Source organism: Monomorium pharaonis, chromosome 9, assembly GCF_013373865.1.
Source record: "Monomorium pharaonis isolate MP-MQ-018 chromosome 9, ASM1337386v2, whole genome shotgun sequence".
Lineage (NCBI taxonomy): Eukaryota > Metazoa > Arthropoda > Insecta > Hymenoptera > Formicidae > Monomorium > Monomorium pharaonis.
Window position 1 is genome coordinate 4,398,597 of NC_050475.1, and position 21,344 is coordinate 4,419,940.

General features: G+C 37.9%; 1 protein-coding gene and 1 long non-coding RNA gene across 6 annotated transcripts in view; one reads left to right on the top strand and one right to left on the bottom strand.

Moving 5' to 3' along the window:
• LOC105832567 (lachesin) overlaps nt 1–21,344 on the top strand; it is a 73,781-nt gene that overhangs the window by 40,731 nt on the left and 11,706 nt on the right. For 2 of the 4 annotated variants that reach the window (XR_004964525.1, XM_012673660.3), the window contains exons 5-8: nt 12,755–12,838; nt 16,765–16,888; nt 19,794–19,931; nt 20,043–20,201. Coding sequence is in view for 3 of the 4 variants with exons in the window: in XM_012673660.3 (XP_012529114.1) it covers nt 12,755–12,838; nt 16,765–16,888; nt 19,794–19,931; nt 20,043–20,201 (505 nt within the window). In the remaining variant the exon portion in view is untranslated. The remainder of the gene's footprint in view (nt 1–12,754; nt 12,839–16,764; nt 16,889–19,793; nt 19,932–20,042; nt 20,202–21,344) is intronic. The other 2 variants (XM_028193049.2, XM_036291652.1) reach the window with 2 other exon arrangements.
• Nucleotides 1,703–16,758, bottom strand: LOC105832568. Of its 2 annotated transcripts, XR_004964526.1 has the most exons (3): nt 15,919–16,758; nt 12,459–12,532; nt 1,703–3,608 (listed from the first exon to the last, which is right to left on the bottom strand). It is a non-coding gene; the product is annotated as an uncharacterized LOC105832568 (long non-coding RNA). The 2 variants fall into 2 exon arrangements; XR_004964527.1 differs by lacking the exons at nt 12,459–12,532; nt 15,919–16,758 and adding an exon at nt 3,676–5,594.

Genomic DNA, 21,344 nt, shown 5'->3' on the forward strand with positions numbered 1-21,344 from the left:
TATTGCAGAAATATCTCATCGCAAGATGGCGAAATGTTGCTATAATATTGCTGCAACAATTGTAAAATCTGCACTTTTAGAAATCGTAGCATTATTACAATACAATATTTTAGATATATTAATTACGTTAATTATTTTGGCACTCCAACTTTTAAGAACATTATATGTTCCTGAATTAATTTAGCCAGAGGAAAACAAAGAAATGTTATTATAAAAATATTCACTTCTGAATTTAATTTTAGGGACTTGAGTTTAAAGAATCATTTCATTAAAACGTGGGATAAAAACTTTCACAATGCTGGACCTTCTATTTTATCTTGTGTGGTTTTTTAATTACGAGAAGTAAAACTTTGTCGCGTCCATCTGGCATGCTCGCAGGTAAAGCAGAGAACATTATTTTTCACATATTTTTAAAACATGTTAAAATAATATTGCAAAAATATCTTTGAAATGACTCTGCAACAATGCACTGCAATATACAGTATTGCAACTTACACCAATGTTGTCACAACCTTCTGTGCTTGTTTGGGAGGAATATTTTCCTAATCCCCGTACAATACCTTACACTGAATCGTTTATTTATTGTATTGTCCTATGAATACAATTAAAAAAAAAACTTCTTTTTAAGAATGCATGACATATGCCGTTGCTGTTGATTTGTTTCGGCCGAACAAAAATTACTGACGGCCGACGTATGAATCAACCGATTCCATCAAAAGTTTTTCCGCGAACACCGTGCGCGTTCAATTACGAACTTTCCGCCATTCGTTCGTATCGCGGGAACGACGTCCATTCCGAGCGTCTCTAACCGCGCCTTACGCGATAGTATCGCAGTGCTAACACCGACCGGCGGGATAAATCTAACGAGGCGCACAAGTTTCGCGAGCGATCGCGGGCATGCGAGAACGACGACATCGCGGCAACGGCGGTGAAGAGAAGTATCGTTAGGAAGTTCCCGAGAGAGAGAGAGAGAGAGAGAACGCTTCTAATAGTAGTTCGGCGCTGTTTTAGAAACGCGCGAAGCCGCGGAAGGAACGCGCGGAATTTACTTAGGCGCGGAAACGGCGGTCTATTCGCCGCTTCGAGCGTTTTCAGTAGTTACGCTCCTCCTTCGCTCATCCAACCAAAACCGGTTTCTTTGGGATTCCCTAAAAGAAACGACTAGACTCACCAGTAATTGCAAAAGACATAAACTATAATAAGCAAGATTCGCCGTATTTTTTTTTTTCCATAATCTTCGGACATTTTTTTTTCTAAACCTAATGGTGATAAAAACTTAATTAAATAAGAAGATACTTTTCACATTACACGTATATTTTCTGTTAATACTGATGTCGATACTTTGCCTCGATGTTGTAAGCCTGGATACGTATAATCCTTGTTTGAAATTAGCCGTGGTAAACCAACAAACTCGGTGAAATAACTAATTGGGACGACCCTATCGACTGTATTCAGGTCGATAAAACATGGAGAGATCGGTTTGTCAGCGGACGAAAGGTCATACGATTTCAATGAGGTAAATTCGTCCCTCTCACACATTACGTATATTTTATTACATATTTTATCAGATAATGTTATATACATATGTTATATAAATACGTTACGAACATTTCATTTAGCACGTTTGAGCATAATATATTGTAGATGGACCAAATTACGGTAATCCTGCTATTGCGTTAGTTTTCAAATTATAAATATTAGATTTCTTTTTAATTTTGATACGAGAAATAAGCGCGCAACTCGACAAAAATGTAATCCGGTGGGTTTGAACAATTTTTATTTAATAACGTCGTAGAATAAAACAAGATGAAATAACACTCGATGAAATAACATGTCGTAATATTATTGCGACGCGTGCATACATTATCTAAAATAAACTTTATCCGATAAAACGATGGTAATGTGAATAAATAAATATTCTACGCTATTCCACGACAATCGATTTTAAGAGGGCGCGACTTCTCGTGTTCTTGCTTGAACTTAACTTCGCGTAGGATAACCGTTTTCCAATAGAGATTTAGTTCATAAAATAACCAGCAAATGTGTATGTATGAGTATGTGTATGTGCCTACACGTATATTTGTGTGTGTAAATTGTAGCGCGCATTCTTTTTTCAAAATAATCTAAAAGAAGATTTGTTTTGTGCGTCAAAAATAATCTCTCAGTCAATTTAAAAAAATGAGATGGAATCTATAAAAATTCTGCCCAAAATATTGGCCTATATTTTAATTTACTATTTACGGATTTACTAATTTGAAATTGATTTTTTTACCCGGGAGTAGTTAACTTTTTACACTCCCGCAACAAGAAAATAGAACTCACAATCAGTACGATTGTTTTGTTAATGCATTTGCGCTAGTTTTATGTTTCGCCATTCTTTTTCTAAAGAAAGATTAAGTGTAAGTTTATATTAATCGTAATCTTAAATAGAACAGATAATCATTTACGGTGACTATTTACGGTGAAAAAATCAGGTGACATTCTCGAGTCAACAGAAATTCAATGGACGTAATATTCTCGTGAATGTCGAATCTTGAATATTTTTGTGACTGAGATCAATAAGACTGGGTTTATATTTGTGGCGACGTCACACACAGCGATATCGTCCTCCTCCCTCCTCCCAATAGCCTTTTTTTGCATCTTCCGGTGAACGTCGCGAAAATCGGTAGCGATTTTAGTTAGGGTTGCCATATTAAAATTTTTTAAACTAGAGCTAATAGGACTTAGAGGTCAAAAACGCCGGACATTTCAGATGCAATCCCGGACATAAACGAGAATATGTTAAATTACACATAATAAATATTATTAAAGGCGCTCAATAAGTGGTCGTGCCATTAGAAAAAGCACGATAAAAGAAATAAATAATTAAAATATTTAAAACCCTAACCGCACATAATTTTTCCAAACAAATTTTCAACACTTTCAAAAGCTGATGGAGAGCAATCGGTTTACGTAGTGGTAAACTTTGCAAATAATATAAAAATAATATAAATACTTCCACAATGCAAATATTATAGCTGATATCAATAACTATAATAACAATCAGTTAAGTCGCGTAATGTAATTTACAAAAATTGCTTCGAGTAAATGATAACAGTATTACATCATTTATTCGAACTAATTATATTTTCGAATACATGGAGTCCGATAACTCAGCCTGTTGCAGAATGAATTTTTTTTTAGCATGGAACTCTACGAGAGCAATTTATTAATAAGCCAAATTGTGCATTATAGAAGCAAATCACTTACCGAGAAGTATCTTAAAAGCGGTAGAAGCATCACCTCTCGTATATATATCCCATGTGTCCTGAACAAATTGTTTGTCACGCCATTTCATGGTTCGTCAATGAAGGTGGTAAATCCTCGTTAGTGCTGCTAATAAAAAATATTATATATTATACAATTTATAATATATTGTTTAGTACACACTTAAAAAAATACTAAAGTTTAGTACACACTTAAAGAGATACCAGCGGGATGGTCAAATTTGATCAGAGTTAATAGTTTCCCAAATATATAAAAGAGATACGTACGAAATTTTGTTAAAGCTGTGCACTGATTCTGCATTATCGACCTTGATCAAGTTCGACCCATCATTCCAGCATCTCCTTAAAATATCAAAATATTAAAAAAATATTTAAAAATTCCGCGAATATAATAAATAAATTTATTCACCGGTCGATGAATCGATGATGTTATCCTCATTGAGTTTGCAGACACACTCGCGACACGATCCGAAAAGCTAACGACGCGAGAGACGCGATCACTTTGCAGGTTAACGGCGTCGACTCGGTTCGGCATCCCCGACGGTGCCTTCCGCGCGGAAACTCGCTCTCGACCAACGAGAGGACGCGGGGACGCGACGAGATCGAGCGGAGACGGGGACCGCGACACGACGCGACGAAAAACTCACGCAATTTTGGCGCCAACGATTTCTCACTGACGAGAGGGGAGAGAGGCGCGACCACTTTGCAGGTTAACGGCGTCGACTCGATTCGGCATCCCCGGCGATGCCTTCCGCGGAGAGACTCGCTCTCGACCGACGGGAGGACACGCGGAACGCGACGAGATCTCACCTCGCGACAGAAAAAAGACGGAGACAATTAATGGCGGCGACGCGACACTCTTCGTTACGTACGCCACAGTACACCGGACACTGGGCGTCCCGCGACGGCACTCCCGTCGACGAATCACACTTACGCGTCCCCGATGACGTTTGCGAGCGATCCACGGTGATCGCGAACTCGCGAATCGCCAAGGAACGCGCGATGCGGAAGGATATGACCGCGTACCGAACGGAGACGTGGACGAACGACGCGAACGCGAGCGACGGTCAAGTACAACCTGAAGTTGTGCACTAACTACGTCACAACATGGCCGTCACGCGACGCGACGAAAATCTCACATGATTTTCGCGCCAATTTCTCATAGACGAGGGGGGAGAGGGTCGCGAGGGACAAGGACCGCTCTGCACGCCGATTGACGTCGTCGACTCGGTTCGGCATCCCCGGCGATGCCATCCGCGGGGAAACTCGCTCTCGACCGACGAGAGGACGGCGAGGAACGCGACGAGATTTCGCCTCGCGACACTAAAAAGACGAGACATCGGCGGCGACGCGACACTCTTCGTTGCGTATGTCGGACTCCGGCATCCCCGGCGATGCCTTCCGCGAGGAAATTCGATCTCGATAGACGAGGACGCGAGGAACGCGACGAGATCTCACCTCGCGATACTAAATAGACGACTCTTGCAGAGTAGAAAAACATACGATCGCGAAGCGTAAGTGACGTGACCTTCCGCTCGCGTGTTCGCAATGGTACTGAATCGCCTGGCGGACCGTGGGAGGGGGCAAGTAGCCGATTGGCCTTGAGAATAGGAAGAGATAATTCGTAGAAAAGATTAAAACTCTAGCGCTTCGGCTCTTGCCTAACGTGTGCCAAATGTCACGTGAAAACACGAGCTCTGCTTCCGAGAAGAGATTAGCCACACACATGACGAGGCTCGAGGTTTTAATCTAAAAATTTTTCGCAATATGTCAGAATTTTATACATCATACAATTTTTTAATAATTTAAAACTGTATTATTGGTTGGTCTGTATTAAAAAAAGCCAACTCTTGGTTTAAATGTAAAATCGGTTCAAAATAATAAAAAATGAAACATACACTGATTTAATTTAAATGATTTTAATTTAAAAAAAATTAAAAAGCATAAAAAAACACGTTTAATGAAATGTGCAATACACAAATTATATTGCACAAAGTTAAATTTGTTCATAAAAATTTGCTTTTTAGATATTGGAACGCTAATTTTCAGAAAAGAATTTGCGATACTATTTTTAAAATAAAAGATAAAATTTAGTTTTAAACAAATAAATCCGCAGGATAGCTACTTGACATAAAGGACATATTAGTCACTCCATAGTCTTATCCCTTCATATTATTTAATTTCGTTAGCACATATTGATGTGCAATGTGGAATTCACAAATATTTTATCAGAAACAAGACAAAAATAATTTTATTTATTTATTTATTATTATATACGTCCATATATTGAAAAAACTAGCTAAATCTAATAATTCTTTTCGTATATTAATTTATGTAACATTTAATCCTGAAATAGTAAAAGAGGAAGAAAAAAAAATATATATATAAATTCAATATTTTACTGTAAAATATTAATTATTTCCTTCTCTGACAAATTCTGTAAATATCAGTTAATTTACTTAATTAATGTTTAATGTATTTAAATTATTTATTTTAAACATATTTATTTTTAAATATTTATTTCAAACATTTTATTCTTTTATTTAAAATATTTATTTACTTTTTTAATATTTTATATAAATCCATAAAATGTCTACAATTTTTATTTCTGTGATTTTACGAAATATTATTATATCTTTAACAATTCTCACAATCAGATCTACACAGAAATATACATATTTGGATTTCTAATCGATTTAAATTATGATTCAAATTATTCACTCTTGAATTGACCGTCAAATTCACGAGAAAAATTAGCTACAAATTTAAAATTAAACATTAAACCAGTATTTTGTTGTAAATCTATTAAGTATTTTAATTTTATTATATTTAATTGTTACTCAGCCGCTCAATAAGTGGTCGTGCCAGTAGAAAAAGCACGGTAAAAAAAATAAATAATTAAAATATTTAAAATATTTGCGCAAACGCACAAAATTTTCCACCCTTTCAAAAATCTCCCCGGACGACCCCAAATCACCTAAAAAAGAATACAATGTCCGGGGAAAAGAGGACGGATGGCAACCCTAGTGGCGATAAGTTGCCGAACTGCGAGTGAAACAATTAATCGAGCGACCCGCTGCCGGTGATGCCCGCATCGATAAAGTGCCAAGATGCACCCGAGTTAATCGATAGTTGCTCAGTTACAATCGGACCGCGTCCCACTTGGCTCACGCAATTAATCATCCCGGCCTCAGTTCGCTAACTATCATTAACATAATCCATTGGTGTAATACGCGCGATAGTATTCACATTAGGACATAGGAAATCAGGAATATCTTTCGAATGTTCACGCCGCCTCATTAAACCTTCATTCATAACGCGAAGACTCTCTCTCTCTCTCTCTCTCTCTCTTCCGCTAAAATTTATTGCCTTTCACGATATGCGTACCGAACCGCTTCTCCGAAGAATCTTTAAAATTCAGAAGGGTGGAGTTAAATTTAATCGTTTCGTTGGTACAGAAATATCGATCGACTAGATGAGTTTCGAAACCACATAATCTACCACAAACGTAACACAATAGCTAGCCGATAAATGTAATCTTGGTTTAATAACCAAGTTTACTGGTTTATTGGTTTATTCACGATAAACATCGCGTATCATTATCGTATTCATGTTTCCGATGAAAGCATCGAGCGACGACGTGAACGACGACGAGAGAAAGCAGGGGGGGGGGGGAGAGGGGAGAGGGGTGCCGGGGGTAGACGAGAACACAGCGACGAGAAGAGAGATCTAAAGCGCTCAAACGGAGGCAGCGACTCAATTCGCGGCAGCCTCGTTTACACATCCCGATACTTTCAGTCGCCTGTAATCGTCGTCAGTGACGCGCGATAGCAAACCGCAGGGGTATTAACCGCCCGCCGCGCCGTCGAGTATTAGCTGCTGCCGACATAACAATCTGTACAAGTATCGAAGGCATTTCGCCTTCTCCGCGCAGCTGGCAGACCCGCGGCATACTTAACGAGCCCGGGAACTTAACGAGCCCTCCTCGTCAGTTCGGGGTACCCGTTTATGAACACCGCCTCAAGTGGCGCTTAAATCCTCCTCACACCTCTACCCTATACGACCCGTTTCGAGTTTACGGCTGCGTATACTATAGTCTTATCAGAAAAGGATTGGAATATTTAGTCGCGTTTAACGACTAATATAACGCGACCGGCATCACAGTAATCGCCGATAAGAAAGCCGAAGTCTGCTCCTCCCCGCTCCGAGTTTACTTTCGGATGTTGCGCGACTGTTGGGGGAAAAAAATTGCGAAAGGTTAATGGCTTGAACCGCGCGAGATTCCTTTATTTATATTTTTTTTTCCTCCCCCTCGTGGCGCGCAAACAACAACGTGACAAAGACCGAGTATTCAAAATTTGCACGCTTCCCTTAAAAATTCACGACGCTGCACCCAGTTAGGCGGCAATTAGTCGCGCAAAAATTACGAGCTTTACGAGCGCGGAGCCGCAGATTTTTCTCTTGGTAGGAAAGACGCTTAACGAGCCACTTTAGTTAACGCGCGCCAGTCCTCGCTCGTTCCCTCGGATAACATTTGCGTTGTCTTACGAAAGAAAGAGAGAGAGAGGGAGAGAGAGAGACAGAGTCGACTGCGGTTGTCTGGTTGCTTTAAAGTAACACCTCATCCGCCTCTTGCAAAGTGATACGGCACGAGACGCCGCTGGAAGTCGGGATCTAATTTTCCGACATTTCGGATTGAATTCGCGCGAGCGCCCCGCCCCTGCCAGCCAGAGTTTCCCTCTTTTCTCGAGGAAGAAGGTTGTAATCTTAAATAGTGCGCAAAGCGTAACACAGCGATGGCTCTGCTGGGTGAGACGACGGCAGGTGCCCGCTCTCCGATCTCCCCTGTCGTTCTTACTTTATGAGGCACTACTAAGCTAAATAACGAACGCTCTGTGAGCAACACCCGTTGAATGCCCCGGCCCATCGTTCGAGGATTTTTTACTGAAAGAATGAATGTAGAATAAAAATACGCCGTGGAAGAGGAGGAGCAAAAATATGCGGAGGGTAAAAATTTTTATCTCTCGGAAATATAGATTCTCAAAGCAACGCGAAATCGTTTTGCCGAGTTAAAATGCCGCACATCTTGTTCCACAATCAAATCTGCCTTCCAGGTTGCTTGAATTCTGTGACTATTATTATCTTATTGTCTATCTCCGTGATATTCGTTTCTTCTGCCTCATTCTCATATTGCATCGTGTTTTTTGTCTGTTTTACTCTTTGCCTTCTGAAACGGACATGACTCGCCGCGAGCGGTCAGGTTGCAGTGATTCTGCCAGGATATTCGACAAATACAAAGAAAATATAGTCGACGGATTTTATAACTGAATGAAATGTGTGAGAAACGTAGAATATATTATAATAATTTAATTATATGAAAGTATAATCGCAGAATAATAGATTTCATGTCAAATAGTAAAATTTCCTCTGCCGTTTTTTTTTTATTTAAAAAATCTATAACTCAATTTACTAGAATCACCATGTGATTATGATAATTACATACTACATTATGTTTTATTATATTCGTGTGTATGTGTGTTAAACACTAAATAATTTCGTTATAATATGAATTGGCACTTCATTTAAGATAAAGATATGCTTTTAAAAGTTTCAAAAATTAATGTCAAAATCTCTCATTCATTAGATAAATCAGAGCTTAGTCGATAATCGACGAAAAATAAATTGTCTTCTAAGTAGACAAACGTTTCCTCCGTAAAAGCTCTCCCTTTATTTTAGATAAAGCCGTTTCTCTTCTCTTTCTTTCTCGGTCTGTGTGCATATATATATCAACAGTTAAAACACGACCGTCGTCCTCCGCAAAGGATGCTGTCTCGCCTCTCGTAACTATATTTCCTCGCTCGTTGCCGAATACGGTGGCACCCTTCGCGCGTCGCTTATAATTCCGACTGCGTGTCTGATAAAATTTACGTGTACGTATGGAGAGGCGTCGGCTTGCGCGTCGGCATGTGCGTCGTCTTTCTTGAAATTTCGCGTCACTTCTTCAAAGCCATCTACATAATTCCAACGCGACGGAAACGCACTGATTTAGCCGGGTAATTGAATCGAACCTCACGAAAGTACTATGTGTGTGTCCCTCATGAATGTTTTATTGCCTTTATATAATAATTCAGGTCAAATCATAAATTCCGTTCGTTTAATATTTATTTCATTTTAGTAAAATTAATAGATTAAATTATTTAAATGTCTTACTTCTTAGTTATGCATACAACTTATGTGACTTTTTTTAAAATAAAGTATATCATTATACTATCACACTGCATGTGCTTAATTAAAATTGTTCATAATTTTTGTCCGTAATTTTTATCACCGACACATTTTTATAACGCTTGTTATAAAAATCCACGAATTTAATATTGCATTAAATGATATTGATTCATCTCACGTAAAACACGGGAATAATTTTTTTCTTGAACGCTTTACACATTATGGTTCACAGCGTAACAATTAACAAACACTAAGGAGGACGTATGTAATTGCTCGTTTTAATCGCTTGTATTACTATTACTAAATAATGTGTAGCTTCTCAATTATACTACATGCCTGATTATGTTGAATGGAACAGTGTGCATACATATGGGTTAATAATGATCCTGCGGTTCGAATCTGGCTAACGAGCGATAATGAGTTTCCACGAACGTGTCTTTGCGCAAATGCGTTTACTCTATGATACATTATATAAATCGAAATAATTCTAATACACGTTATCCATCATTTTTATATCATAATTAAAAAGCATCAATTTTCTACGTTTTTTATATTTTATTTTCACGTTTTCAGTTTTGGTATTTCAGTTTGGCGTGACTAACACTTCCATCTTAGATATATCAATCATGATTGTTGCAAGTATAAAAATTATCTATGCTTATTTTATCTACCAAAATTTATATTTTCCGTGTGTTAGGACAATATCATGCACTTTCCCAAGAGGAAAACACTCGCGAAAGATATAGGCTTCGTAAATAAGGTTGCAATTAATCATTGGCTCTGAAAACAGAGACTGACCGATAATTCAATAAGGCGGATTTACTCACCAAATTACGACCCGGACTAATACAGTCATTCTCATGGCGCATAATAATTAATTTACGGCATGCGCGGATGTGCGGAGGAAAGGAGTTTCATAATTTAGTGGCGACACGTACGAGTTTACGCGCTTGGGCACGTGTCTCGCCGCACGCTCGTCATCGTCGTCGTTGCGTTAGGTGGTAGGTATGCAGTTTGCATTCGTCGGGACTGTTTCTCGAGCGGCACGGTGCTGCAGCGACGGCGGCGGCGCGGCGGCAACGGCAGCGGCTTGCCAGACAACTCGGTTATAACGATTGAAGTTTCGTCGTGGCGTGGATTACATCCTCGTAATTGCGCGCACACCTCGCACCTTCGCGTCTTACGTGAGGTGCGGGAAGGGAGAGAACGGTGGCGGCGCGGCGTCGTGTGAGAGGGACTTCCTTTAAATCGAGGGAGTGAAACGAGAATCAAGAGGGGAAAGTGCGACGGGATAGGATATGGTGGAGCAGAGAGAAGACGAGGAGAGGAGGTCCTTGCACTCGTACTGACGTCTTGTGGCTTGACGTACGACCACCCCGACAAAAGTCCCCGGTGCAGACATTCGAGGTTGATCCACCCCCTCGATTTTGCCGTGCGCTCTGCTGTCTTCTCGCACTCGCGGGAATTATAACGTGATAGCGCCTCCGCGTGCGCTGATAAGCGTCAAATGCGTTAGTTACGGCAAAGTATGCTTTGTCGCGAAGGATTATTTTCTATCCTGGGAGAAAATAATGCCATCCAACATTTTGACGGCATCAGGTGTTAACCTGGTTACCTCTTAACGACGTGTAGTAGAGATTGTTGACACAGTGTAACTTAAACCAGAGTGTATACTCAAATTTTGTAAATTAACTTTGTAAAAATTGTTAAAGAGTGTGTATTCAAATTTTGTAAAAAAAATTTCCTGAGAATTCTCGATTTTTTCAGAAATTTTAATCAAAATTCCAATTAAGATAAGGAAATTTTTTATGCGGCAGAAATTAACTTATTATAGCATTTAATATGAAATTATTCAAGAGTTTAAATACTAAATTTTACAAAGTATTACAAAGAAATAATATAAACTAAACAGTATATAGTGATTTGTATATAATATAGCTCACTAAAAATACAGAATACAAAATGTGTTAAACATACAACGTCAATTTAACTTAAATCAATCTACTGTCTTTCATTATACTTTTATTATTATTACTATCACTTTTAATAAAAAAATATTAAATCATTTTAAATGATATTCAATCATATAAAAGCGATTTTCTTTTTATATTTAATATACGAGTTAAACAGGAGTAGATTAAGCAGATGCGATTTTTGAACACGTGACTCACGTGTAACTATATCTCATGTGGATGATTGTTAGGCTTCGCGGCGGGCAATAATGATCGCGCCGACTGTTAGTTATGATGTTTGGCGTTACGGTGCGCCGTTAATTAACGAATAACCCGCGACACACATCGGCAACGGCACCAGGTTGCACGGCCATAATATGTTACCGGCGCCGAGCCAAAGTATATAGAGCAAGATGCTTGTGAGATTTAGTAACGCTTGCGTTACTCGGCTGCCTTATAGCTCTGTACTTCGTAGTCCACTTTAATTTACGAAAAGAAGGAAAAAGTCGACGAATAAACTGCCTCTGCGAATTGCTTGTTACATTTAGAACTGTATTTAATAAGCCAGTGACATCGTGACATTTTTCCCAAAGTGTGGAAATTATTAAATTAATTTCAAGAAGTCCAACCACAATCCGTTGTGCCCACTAATTCTGCAATTTTATTCTGTGTCTATCTGTTGCGAAAAACTGATTATTTCAAATACTATCTCCACAGGAGCACCTGCGTAAGCCGCGACAAGGGAAATAAAGCGAGCCGTATGTCATTGTTCTGATTCGCTTGTTGTCATCAACACCGCATATCAAGTGAATCACATTTGCGGTGCCGTATATTGTATTAAAAGAAAAAAATATGTTCTTCGCGTCGAAACGCGTATTACAGATTTTGCAGGAAATAATAAATGTTAGAAATATAATTACAGCCTCAACGCGTATTACGTTTTCTCTCGTGTCATCATTGTGAATTTCGCATATACCGTAATTAAAATGCGCGTAGCCAGTTGTAAAAAACTTACCAGAGACGAGTCACGTAAAGCAATATTCAAACTTGGGTGATTCCATTTGTATATTATTCGGGATTGTGAATAATCTGTAATGAAAAGAAATGTTATGTATTCATAAAAAGTATAATCTCTGAATGTGAATTTCAAAATGGTTGAATAAAATAATGAAAGGGAAATAAAATTACAGTTACGGTTTTAATTACAGTAAAATAAAATTAGTATTATTAATGAAACGAAATTCGACTAGTTATTGTTCGCTAAGTTTAAATCACGATATTTGTTTATTAACGCTGATCTGTTTTCTTCAGACAGGTATGCTATCTATTGTTGTGCCACCTGATTTCGATACCGAAGCTACATCGAGCGATATGATGGTGGGCGAGGGCGGCCAGGTAAACATCTTCTTTTATTTTACATTACTCTATATTTTAATTTTGATTCTCAGCTATTAAGAAAGAAGATTTTTAATTACTAAGGCTACTACAACTCTTCCAGTAATAATGAACAATCTTTCTTTTACGTTTCTTATTTTTTAGAATACGACGATTAAATGTTCTTTTCGATCGAAATTAATTTTCATCTCAATTTTGAAGATTCCATTTACATGCGGGAATAAATTTAGGAATAAATATGCCAGAGGAAAGGATGCGCTATGGCACGGCTAGGCTAGGGGTCGTTAAATAATTTACTCTACACAGAAGCCGTCATGAATAAACGACGGTTTATTGCTTACAAATGTGCTGATTTACGTGTGTAGTAAATTATCAGGCCAACGTTATGTTCCGCGTGATTCATGTCGGAGAAATCTATATCGGAAAACGGCAGCACGGCACGAGTGTGCAACGGCTCGTGTCTGAATCTACAAATAACCTGTAACTTCGTCGTCATTAATAACGCCTTAATTACGGAATTAATGGTAAACTGCTTAAATCACTAAGAAGTTTATAACGAGATATTGATATCAAATTAAAAGTACTAACTACTAACTTTGAATTTGTGTCTATCTGCCTTCTATTTGTGCTCGTATACATAAATTGGTTGTAGAAACACATCAACTTTGATTAATATTTATTTAAAAAAAATGTTATAATACTGTAGCGCACTTTATAACGTCATAACGATTTTGTAATTGTAACTTGCAACACCTGTTGCAAGTGCTATTTCAACATCACGCTCATAAAACCAACCTGTAATTAAATGTCTTTTCATTATTAATATCTTTAATTGCAGTTTTATAATCTTATTTAAAGTTGCAAAAAGCACATTATTTTTATTAATAAAACCTGTTAATCTTTAAAGAGAAAAAGTATAATCGTTCGTTTCACATGTACGACTCGTAATAGATTTTCAGTCTAATCGCTCGTAAGTAATTCATTTAATCCGACAATTTTTCACACGTAATTGTGAGAGTGTAATCTGGCACACGCGTGTTACGGCCAGTCTTGGTGTTCGCGCCGGATGCTGTAAGTAAGCCATCAGTGAAAATAAGTGACCTGTTGCTCACAATTCATATTCCGTGGCAGTCGCGCAATTTGTGCGAATACCTCATCTCATCCTCGCGTTTTTCCGCGCGCATGGCCGACGGTGTCGCTCGGGTAAAGAATATTGCGCTTCCCTCGGAACGTCTGACAGGACGCTTTTACGAAGACGCGACAGCTCCACGGAGCTACCATCATGGACCATTTTAAACTTTGAAATTATACCGGCGCGCATAGCGAGCGCCCCTATTATAAGCTGCCGCAGTTGGTATACTGAAAATTGTACGACTGTCAGCCTGATAAGTTACTTTCTATCTCTTTTGACGAGTTTGTCGGGACACATGTCTAAGTGTTATATCGCTATTTTGGTATTATAACAAAATTGTGTACTGTAGTGTGTCTGATGGATATCATTTATCTTTTTCTACTTGGAAAATTGTGTAATCACAAGTTTAGGTTTTTGAGATATGACAAAATGTGATTCCTTGCTCGTTTCTACAAAATATCTTTTATATCAACAGATAAAATTATATTCTTCAATTTTTTCAAGTAGAGTTAATTTCAAAAGAATTTTAATTCGAGCCATAAAAATAAATAATTTAAAAGATTGAAAAGTTGTAAACAAAAAAAATCTTCTTTGACGTTTTCACTAACAATCAATTCGAAATTCATTAAACATTTTTGTCATTGAGAACTAATTGTAAACATTGTGTGAATAACGTATTTAAAAAGGATCATACACAATTGGAAAATGTGTTTTCTTGTTAAAAAATATCCTAATTAAAATTTTTATGTTAAAATTTAACATATTTTTGCTTGTTATTTTAACATATTGCTGTTGTGTTAATTCATTACACTTTTTGCTTCAAATCATCTACCACATTCGCCTTTAATATAACTTTAATAAATATAACGTTTGATACTAGCAGACCCAAAACATAGCTGTTAGTCGTTGTGACGCAATCGTTCAAAAAAAAGCTGAAATTTCCGTAGATCTGGCGCGTTAAATAAAGTTGATAAAAAATTGAAACCTCAATTCGAGATTCTAGTTTGTGCCCATCCGTTTTCTGATGGTGGAAGCCGAATTCATCGAGATAAATAAATAATTTTGTCAGGCCATAACTGTTGTTATTAATAACGCGTCTCTCGTGTGTTCGCCAAATCGACGTAAAAAAGTAAAAAGGAATCTAAAACCGTCTGCCCTCGCAGAGATTTTTTGCAATATATTCGCATTTCGTTCCACGCGAAGCAACGCATTTTCACACTGTATTACATCAAATGCCTATATATGTATATAGGCATTTTATATATATACAAAAGCGAAATTTCAATTTTTTAATTCCTTTCCTTCTAGCAACAAGATTTATTGCATTTAGGATATCTATTCTCTATCTAGCCTAGTTGTGCATGGTCTTGATTTAAAATTGATAGGACTTTCTGGCAAAACGCGAAATTCTCTCTTCGTGCAAGCTCCTCCAAACTCTCCCGTGGTAATACTTTTCCAAGAATGTTTAATGTTCTGCTGAAATTGTATGCCTCGAATTATAAATATGTTTTCTCCATATATCTAGGTTATTAATTTATTTCCCGGAAATGTGATATGTTTAATTTCAAAAATCTGGTTGAAATCGATATACCGTTAATTTATATTCACACGTTTCGATGAAATTAGTAATATTTGAAACTGTATCAGGCACAGATTATTAACACAATATCAAACAAATGTGTGAGTAATATAATAATAAATTTGTGCTTAATTTATTTATTTATTATTTTTTCAATTAGTCCGGAAATATTTTCGCTACATTATATGTATTTCTGAGATTAGAAATTGATAAAAAAAGATGTTAATATTTAATTATTATATAAAAACTTTAGGCCCCTGTAAATTTAAAACGCTGAGAAAGCCGTTTAGCTGAAGCTGAGAGACTCATATCTTATTTTATACTTTTTTGAAGGTAGTTACGCAAAATACACGACATGCAATAACTTACGTTGCAGCACCTCAGGATCGTGCTAACACGATGTTCATCCAAAAATGTCACAGATATTGCAAGCTAGCAGGCGGCGTGTCAGTGGAACACAAGCCAACAAACAGCGCAGTATGCTGCGACACGTGTCGTGTCGTTAATTGTCAACATGCCGTTTATATTTTCCATTGTAGAGCACACAGATATTCATTTCGCGTACGTGTTTCGAAACTCGTAGCCCCCGTGCGTCGCTACCCCGTTCATTTCGAGTATCTATAACATTGTAAACCGATGAAAATCAGACTGATATTCATAATTGATGGCAGCAAATGCAGACACACGTACACGCTAGAACGACACAAATTATGAAAATCGACTTGATTTAATCGCGTCTGACCCCGTTTGGCCCAAAATAACCACGAATCGTTTCAAATAGTAAAGCCGCTCAGAAGCGAAAATATCGCTAAATTAAACCTCCGCTAACGAGAATTGGAGGAGGTTCGATAAAATCGGCTGCGCGCGAGCGCGACGGACCAGGTAACCGTTAAAAAAATCGCCCGGCGTCCCCGGCCGTCGCCGGATATTTCATGCCCCTCGCGACCGTAGATTCGTTTTCCGCTCGAGTATCCGCGCGAGCCACTATTGTTCCGGACAAGCGTCCTCGCGCGCGTACGTGTTTTACATAGAGACGGAGGCCTCGCGTGCGTCTCTCTCTCTCTCTCTCTTTCTCTCTCTGCCTCTTTCTCTTTGTATGTGTGTGCGCATTTCTCTCCTTTATTCCTCCAAATATATTTGGATGAAGCACGGCATTAGTGGAGTGCAATAACGAACTCGCTTCTCTTTATAATTCCGGTTTCATAACACGTACAGGTGAAGTTAACGTGCCGGGCGAGAGGCGTACCGGAGCCGCGCGTATCCTGGCGCCGGGAAGACGGCAGGAACATTATAATTCGGGAGCCATTTGCAGGAAGCGCCCTGAACCAGAAGTCTCACGGTAAGATTTAATATAGATGGTACGCGCCCGCACCGCGCGCGCCGTTCCGCCGATATAGCGCGGAATATACAATTATGTTTTCCTTAGGCGCGCATGCTGCGCGCGCGCGCGCGAGAGAAAGATCTCCGTTAGTATTCAAATTCCCTCATTACGAATCGCAGTTCCGGACTTTAAGATAAATTTCCCCTCGGAAACCGATTCCGTTGATGTTACGAGATGACGCGTGGATGCCGTCGTCGTTCCGCTAATCATAAAACGTAATGTCGAATTACGCCGCGTTTAATGTCGAGCCAGTTAATGGAACACGCACGTGTTCACCTTCTTTGGGATTCTCTCGTAATTTATGTTCGCACTAAAAGGAGGGGAATCGTTTATTTCAAATGGGAAATGACAATTTGTCGAGAGTTGCTCCTTACCCTAGTGGTTTGAAGATTTTACGATCAATTTTTTTTCCTCCCAATTATTAAAATAAATAGAATGGTCCTGATAATTCATAATCAAATTCTCTTTTCTAATAAAACTTGACTGATATTAATTTTCTGTTTGCTACCGCGTTTTTTAATGTGAATATTAGTGAATCAAATAAATCTTAGATTACACGTGACCGTGGAGAAAATCGAGCCGGCAATATGAGATTGTTGCATGCTCCTTGACGGAAACGCTCGAGAGATGGTGGTCGTCGTAAAATGGACGTCAGTCGGGAAACGCTACTCGCGCAAACCGAGAGCAAAGCGTCTCGCCTCGCCCTCGGCCGTGTCGCGTCGGTCCCGGCTAAACGACGTATTTAGTATTCACTTCAGCGTGGTGATACTAATAGCAGGCAAATTTCGCCGTACTGTCGACGTGGTCCACGGCAAGGATGCACGCCGCGGCAACCGGTGCAACATATGCCGAGCGCGAATCTGAACCCTCCGGGCGACCCTCCCGACTCAGGGCGGCTTATTGTCGGCACTACAATCGCAGTGATTATCGGGGAGCCGTGTCGGAAAAGTTATTTGCCTTGGTGAACGCGATCACCGCAAGATTTAATTAACGTTGCGCGAACATTTTACGCGAACGCGAAATATAAGCGGACGGAAAGGGAAGAACGACAGTAATGTAATCGCTTTTTAATTTGCTTTTTAATTTTGCAGATTATATCGTCAAATTCGTAATAAAAAAAATTGTCTCTACACGAAAAGAATGGTTTTGAAATGAAAGAGTAAGAAATTTAAAATAAAGAATCTCTAAAAATTTAGCTAATTACAAAAATAATTTTGTTAGATGGTTTAGTCACTAAAATGTTTCAATCTTTTGCAGCATTGCTCGAATCTTGTAATTAATGTGATGCCCTAAGAAATTATTTTTAGATCTGTAGCCATCTAAATTTTTATATTCTTTAGCAAAATTGTTCTTTCCGTGTATAAATCTCCTGGTAATTTAAGTATTCAAATACGACTGTCTATCAAACGGAACGTTTTTCAATCTCAAGATACACTCCATCTCTTTAATTTCCTCAACTCGATCTCGAGGAATCGTTCGCAACTTTTTATTCTTGTTTCCCGCCCTAAAATATTATTCTCAGAGAACTAATTTTCGAGCGCGGAAAGAATAAACGATTACTTTTTAAGATTTGAAAGGCGGAGTCCTGTCGTTCGTCGGGACCTCATGGTACATCGATTAAGTTCAGGGTGCAGCGTGCAAAGCAAAACGCGGACGTTTACGCCGTTTCCGCGTAATTAATTCGCGGGGCGGAAAATACACGGGGTGTGTCTCAGGACCTTCAGGAAAATCGATGTTTTTAGCGAGCTAAGCTGCGATGTAGCGTAACGAGGCCGCAGGTGAGGAGGGGTTCCGTACGTTTGCTTACGATATTACGCGGTAAGGAACAGGTGCAAGCGCAACAAATTGCGCTCGTCTTATCTGCATGCGCCGATTCGTTGTTTGCATCTGAATATTCACTCACGAGCATACACAGAATGAACGATATGTGGAAAATGTCGTTTTAACAAAAACGTTTCTTTTGTTTAATACCGATATTTATACCGACATATACTGTCAGAGCATGCGCGTCTCAAGCGTTGAAACTATTTTAGATCGAATTTTACGAGCTTTGAATTTTTGAACTTGTAGTGAAACGCGGATTGAATAAATTTGGAAATAGCGACCAAGAATTGCTAAAAAGCAGGCAAAATGTAACACACAAAAATACAACGCGCATTACATGTTTCATAATAAAATATTGGAAAAGCATAATTAGCTCGAATATAATATCATTAAGCGCATTTGTCGTTTTATTGATTATCGACCGCCGCTTTTGTAATGGGTCGTTCGCTTCATGTTCTTTTTCCGTCCGTCTATATATAGTGATTGCTCTTCGTTAAATGTTAAATAACAATAGCCAGAGACAATCAACTGTGAGCTAAAGTTTCTACTAATTAATTATGCATTAGAATGTGTAATTAAATTGGTATAAGCTCCAAAAAGTAGCTTCTGTAAAGCAAAAAAGTGCATTTAATTTTATGCAAATTATTATTTCCGTTCAACAAAACGAGACAATTTTAATAAAATATTTATCTTTATTAATTATTAAGTAGTTCGTGGGCTCTCTTTATCAGACGCTTTTATCCGATTCATTGAATTTTGTTAATAATTATTTGCTTAGAAGTAAAATAGTCCTATCATAAATTTGAATTTGATTTCCAGAAAATAATTAATGTATCTTATATTCATTTTAAATTGTAGAAGGAAATTATAGCAAAAAAGTTAGCAAATCAGATTGATCAAATTTCAATATTTCGAGGAAAAATCGACTTCAAATGAGAATTGAATAATCTTGCATCGTGGACGCGGATTTTAAGGCGTATTAAAGATTTGTATCTCGAGACTGTCAGTCTTTGACTTTAATGTCCACTGTTGTTCTCAGTACTTACCGTGACTGAATATATCGGTGAGGAGTTGAAGCTGACAAAGATCTCGAGGAACGAGATGGGGGTTTATCTGTGCATCGCCAGTAACGGAGTTCCGCCTGCGGTCAGCAAACGTATTTATATCAACGTTCATTGTGAGTAATAGTGATTACGATCCGAGCCGTTGGATCGGATGTACCTCGTACAGAAGCAAAGCCCTTCTGAGGCTGGAAATGCAACAATATCTTCCGATTTTCGATTTACAGTTCCGCCAGTGATTCGCGTACCCAATCAGCTGGTTGGCGCGCCTTTGGGGACCGACGTGATCCTAGAATGTCTCGTCGAGGCGTCCCCAATGTCGATTAACTATTGGGTCAAGGACCCTAAGGGTGAGATGACACGTGAGATGACTGCGACGTTTCAGCGTAATATTTTGTTAATTATCATCTCTTTCAATTATCATCTTTTAACATTTGCTAATTTTGGCGGTGTTATTCGTTGGCTGCATTTTTATTTATTGTTTATTGGAAATTTTGTGCCATTTGTCATATTCATCAGCTTGTCAATAATTACTCGTACAGACTCGTAACTTCTTCAGTGTAAATTGCATTTCGACTATTATCAGTTTCATATTGCTATTTAATATACTTATGTATCGAATAATAATTCTAGAATAATTCTAGATATTTCACTTAATGGACAGAAAAAATTATAAATCAATTAACAATTACAATAATTATTGATTACATCATTTATAGATTAAATTTGCAGATTAAAGATTTTAAGACATATAAGTGAAAAAAATAATATTGTTGTGTAATATTTTACTATAACATTTTTTGAATTGTTTTAAATAATAAAGAAAACCTTATAATTGTATTCTTCGAGCTACATAAATATTTTTTCACAAATAATCCCAGACTTCAATTTGCAAATTGAATTTCTCCATAATACAGTTAACTTTTAACTTTGATCGACTTGTACATGCTAATATATGTTTCGTATTATTAAGAATTTGATATACAATTCCTACTTATTTTTTATCAATAAAATATATAAATTTTAGTAATAATAGTCAAATATTAACAATACAATTTTCACTTCCACCCAAAATGAAATTATGATTTAAAGCAATAGGAATACAATTTACAGAATATCTTTCCATTCACATGTATATAGTATACCAACATTTGTGTGAAATAGTTGTAGCTTGACCTGCGTACTGTTTACTACAAATAATATAGTCCGTTATAGCAATTGGTTTGTTAACTAATTACTGACTGTAACTAGCGGAGAAATGCTCAAACGTTAATTACTCTCGCAAGACAAATCCGATTATGGACTGTACTTTAGAGCAGGCGGTTCTGATACCGAACGTATCGCTGTATTGTCAGAAATTTGCATCAAGAAACTTATTCATAGTATTAAAAACGCGATCTAAATTTATACAAATAAAGAGTAATGCAGAATGTCTGTCGTCAAATAATACAAATTATCTTTTTATTTTTTATATAAAATATAGTAATAAAATGTAAAAAGTTAAATTTCTCAATACACATTAACTGTCA